This window comes from Fukomys damarensis, unplaced genomic scaffold (genome assembly GCF_012274545.1).
Source record: "Fukomys damarensis isolate Sample0158 unplaced genomic scaffold, DMR_v1.0_HiC HiC_scaffold_39, whole genome shotgun sequence".
Classification (NCBI taxonomy): domain Eukaryota; kingdom Metazoa; phylum Chordata; class Mammalia; order Rodentia; family Bathyergidae; genus Fukomys; species Fukomys damarensis.
In genome coordinates this window covers 12464120-12468622 of record NW_022900951.1, presented here as the reverse complement: position 1 = coordinate 12468622, position 4503 = coordinate 12464120, and the positions used below count along the sequence as shown (strand labels likewise).

The window sequence follows — 4503 nt, the reverse complement described above, 5'->3', positions numbered from 1 at the left end:
CAGTGCACAGGATACCCGTTGAGTGCACTGGGTTCAACCACACGGGGCCAGAGCACAGCGGTCCTTCTCAGCCCGCCCCAGGTTGGACTCCACTCTGGTTTGCGCATCCCTCGGATGAGTCGTTCTCTGCTGCAGTCAGGCTCTCTCCACTCCAAGACCCGGCCTCAGAAAGTCTAGTCTGGTAGCTTCCCAAACTGCCTACCTGCCTTGTCCCGGATGCCCACATTGGCTCTGCCAGTCTGAATCTCTTCCCTCTTCCTTCCTTTTACTGTCCTTCGGGTTCACAGCATTGCTCACCATAGTCTCTGTATGACATCTGTTCTGGGACTCTAGAATGGCATTGACAGGGACTGCCAGAGTAGGAACTACCATGTGTTAGTAGTATATAATGTGTACATTCCTTCTGGGGAGCTGGTACATGTATCTAACACGTCTTTTGCACCCCCTTTCCCTTCCTCCCTTCCTTCTCCGTCCATTTCTGGATGGTCTCCCTACAATCAGCATGAATCCTTTCAGAGAGTAGATGCTTGGGAGAACAAAAGAGGCAGGGAACACAAGTTCTCACTTATGATGATTTATTCTTTCCACATTCCTAAACAAGCTAAGGTACATATCTTTTAAATTTACTAAAAGACTAAAGTAAGTAAAACCAGAAATTGACCTCTTTTTACTTTTCTTCACCATGTTATAATCCCAACTATTTCTCTTTGGGGTTCTTTTACATTTTAAAATCTCTATTCCAATGCTGTGTTCCCTGTACTGGGTAACCATAGAGGACGCTAGGCCTTGCAACTTGTTTTACAATATAGTAAACTTAGTAAACAGGAACAGGTGACCCATGTCTTTCATAAACTTAGGTCCTACATCTAAATAAACTCTTTAAAACGAATGCAATGGAAAAACAGAAAACAGGACATAAATCTACAAGTACTTATGAATAACAGAAACACGAAACATTCACCTTGGTTCCCCAAGCCCACCTTGCTCCCCACTACTCAGAAGTGAGACCTGCCTCATTGCTCGCACTAACGCTGGGTGGCTCTGCTGGCTCTGGCCTCGGCAGCAAGAGCTCTCCCAGCTCTTGCTGCAATTCTGGCTTGGACTCTCTCGTGTTCTTCTCTCAGCGCTTCCTCATACTGGGAAGGGAAGTTAGTGGGATCCATATTACTGAGCTTGGCCAAAAACTCCAGGACTAGCATCTTGCTGGTCTCCGCATAGGCTCTTGGACCCCACAGGAACTCATATTGGGGAGGATAACTATCGGCTATCTGGCGGTACACCAGGTATTCTTCCTGCACCAGATCTTTGGTGATGAACTTTCTGGGATCCCCAAAGATGAAGTGCTGCTTGCCATCATACACCCCCAGCATATTCAGGGACTCCCACACTTCTGACTCGGTGGCACGGTTGCCATTCATGAAGATCACACCCAGGAGTGGCATCAGGAGCCCATTCTTGGGAAAGCCCCAGCCTTCACTCACACTTTCTTCGCTGGAAAGATACATCTTGCTGACGAGGACATAGGAGTGACCAGTGGGGCCTATTTCCTTCAGGTCAAGGCCAAAGATCAGCTCCAGGCGCTCAGTGGCTTTCTGGAGGATTTCACGGAAGTTCTTCTTATGCTTTCTGTCGATGACCTTCAGCATATCTGCCTTCACAACGAGCTCTTTCATCTTGTACTTGTGCAGTAGGAAGTGCACCAGCATGTTCACCACCTTGCCCAGAGGATCTCCTTTGTCTTTCTCCAGGGCATACAGGATGGCAAAGCCTGGGCATTGCCCCTCTGGGCAACTGGCACCTTTATCGGAGCTCAGAGCTGGAGCAAGAGAGCTGGTGGCTCCGGCCATCTGCGGCTCCTGGGGACCGCCTACAGCACTGGTGCTGGGGGAAGAGGTCTTCGGACCAGCAGAGGACAAGGAGGGTGACTTCTCTTCAGCTGCTTGGGACTGAGCATCCTGGAGACGCCGACTCTCTTCTCGGGCCTGGCGGCGTTTCTCACGGGCACGGAGCTTACTCTTCTGACCACGAGGCATGGTGGTTGTGCTCAGGTGGGCACCTGGAGGTGGAGGAAAAGGGGGGTGAGCCCCTTGCTTTAAGAAGGCCCTGGTGGGAGGGGTACCTTTTGCAGTTGGGAAGGGGACCTAGCACTGGATGACAAGGGGGAGGGGCAGCGACAAGGACTAAGATCGCAGCATGCATTCATTATGTATGACAAACATATATGAATAAGACAAAAAAAAAGGCCCCTGTGTAGATGTCCTCGATGGTCCTACTCTAGGATGTCACGAGGCTCCTATTCTCCTGATCAGCCCCCTCTGTGGAGCCTATGGAGGAAGTAACAGTGGACCTTAAACTGTAGTCCAGCCCCACCTGGGTCCACTCTTCTTGGACCAAGACCCTGGCTTCCCTGTTTCACCTGAAGAGGAACCAGGGAGCCTTGGCCTGACATCTATGCCCAGAGCCTCCCAGAGCTACCATGGGGAGAGATTCTGTGGTCTCTACTAATATGGGGGAGGTGGTCTCCATATTTTCAGGGTCCTGGCTCAATGTGTCATACACCCTCTGCCCATTCAAGGCCTCTCCCTTCAGGTCAAGGTCCTCCACTTCCTGAGAACCCCGCCCCCGCAAGGTGAAGACAGCATGGATCACCTCTGACCAACCACCCTGCTCATGGTCCCCTTGTATTGGTAGCAAGATCTGGACTCCTGGAGTCTCTTGATGTCCTGGGGTTGGTGGCCCTGTTAGTGCTCACTCAGCCGGGATATGGGACTTGTCCCTCGGCCCACCTGAGTCCTCCAGCCTGAAGCAGTTCCCTTGAACCTAAAGTTCTCTGCCTCCTGAGATTCCCTGACAGGAAATGAGTATGTCTCACCAAGTCAATGTACCCGGGGCTCCCAGATATGATATGACAGGAGGGGTGGTCTCTACATGGCTACTTCTAGCTGGAGGGGGTCTCTCATCTCACGCAGCATTCTGACTGTGACCACTCTTAGCTCTAAATCTCCCTCTAGTGAAGGGGGCCTCACCCATTCGTGCAATGAGTCCATCTTTCTAGATACCACCTTTCCTTCAGGAAACGAGTCAACTCATCCCAAAAGCTCTGCCATGGCTTCCTGGGCCCTACAGGAGAGGTGAGACTATGAAGCTTTCTCATACAGGAGCTTTATCCTTGCTCCCACAGGAGACCTAGACTCCTTTCTCTGCTGAACTGGGGCAACTAGGTCCCTATCACTGAAACCCAGAGGTGGAAGTCAGGGGGCACCCAAACCTGTCAGCTGGACCTAACAGGGCTAACCCAAGGGGCAGAGCTCAGTTTAGATCTCTCCACTGGCAGCCAAAACATCCTCACTTTCTAACTCAGGATCTTCACCCTGGTACCTGACCAGTCCTGGGATTCTATCCTCAGTTGACCCAAGACCACATTCCTCCTACCGAGGTCCTTGCTTAAACAGGAACTCAAGAGTTGGAAGCTCAGGTTAAACCACCTCCTATCAACACTGACAGGGATAGCAGGGCGTGTGGTGCACACCTGTAACCCCAGCAGTTGGGAGGCTGAGGCAGGAGGATCACCGCGAGTTCAAGGCCAGCCTGGGCTACATAGTGAGTTCAAAGCCAGCCCGAACTACATAGCAAGACCCTGTCTTAAAAGACAAAACAAAGCAAAAACAAAAGCAAACAAAAAAAGACGGATAAGGGAGGGCAGTACCACACAGAAGGAGTGGCAGTCTATGGGACCGCTCTGAACTTGACTCAGGGTAAGACCTCCAACTCTTCACTCCTGGGACCCCAGTCAGCCAGGTCCAGATGAAAGCCTTCACTTTTGCAGAGTTGCGGGGGCGGGAGGGCTAGGCACGCCACATTTGGCCATACCTGCCAGAGATCTCCCTATTTTGACAGCAGGAGCCTGGCTCTAGTTGCCATCTCCTTTTTTTGTTGGTTTGTTTGTTTTTTGTTTGTTTTGTTTTTCTTTTTAGACAGGGTCTTGCTATGCAGCCCAGGGTGGACTCGAATTTGCAGTGATCCTCCGGCCCTCAGCCTCTTGGGCACTGGGTTAACAAACATGGGCCACCACAACGGGCCTTGGCTCCCTCTTTTGAGAAGTCCCATTAACGTTCAGGGTTCTCACGCCCGTCAGGGCTCTAGGTCTCTTTCACTCTGCTACCCCTTTATACTAAGCTCTGTGCTTTCAGAGCTCCTGCAGCCAGAAGTCAAAACCACAGCTTCCCAGACTCTCCCGTGACAGAGGTGGTAACGGCAGCCACGTGGGCGGCAGCTGGGGTGGGGGTTGGGGACGGCAACATGGCGGCGTGAGCCCTGACCCGTTCCCCTGGCTATGTGAGGGTGGGTAATCCCTTCGGCCCACGTTCATAGTCATTACCTTGACACCAGACTAGTCCCGAAGCTCTCCTGGTCACCGACTTGAGGACCCACCTCTTAGATCTACGTCTTCGATGTCCGATAACTTCAAGATGGACGGAAGCAAGCGAACTACATCCGGGCAAG

At 51.7% G+C, this 4503-nt stretch overlaps 1 protein-coding gene across 2 annotated transcripts; it reads right to left on the bottom strand.

The window, feature by feature from the left end:
* Window positions 1-586: 586 nt before the first annotated feature.
* Window positions 587-4503, bottom strand: Mageb17 (MAGE family member B17). Of its 2 annotated transcripts, none has more exons than XM_010643629.1 (2): window positions 4379-4503; window positions 587-2056 (listed from the first exon to the last, which is right to left on the bottom strand). In XM_010643629.1, the coding sequence occupies exon 2, from the start codon at window positions 2031-2033 to the stop codon at window positions 1026-1028; it is 1008 nt and encodes a 335-aa protein (XP_010641931.1). In that variant the 5' UTR covers window positions 2034-2056; window positions 4379-4503; the 3' UTR covers window positions 587-1025. The 2 variants fall into 2 exon arrangements, with proteins under 2 accessions (XP_010641931.1, XP_019066110.1); XM_019210565.1 differs by having other exon boundaries at window positions 4432-4501.

What these genes read in the sequence shown, in the direction of transcription:
- Mageb17 (XM_010643629.1), bottom strand. Translation starts at nt 2,033, where the DNA reads ATGCCTCGTGGTCAGAAGAGTAAGCTCCGTGCCCGTGAGAAACGCCGC.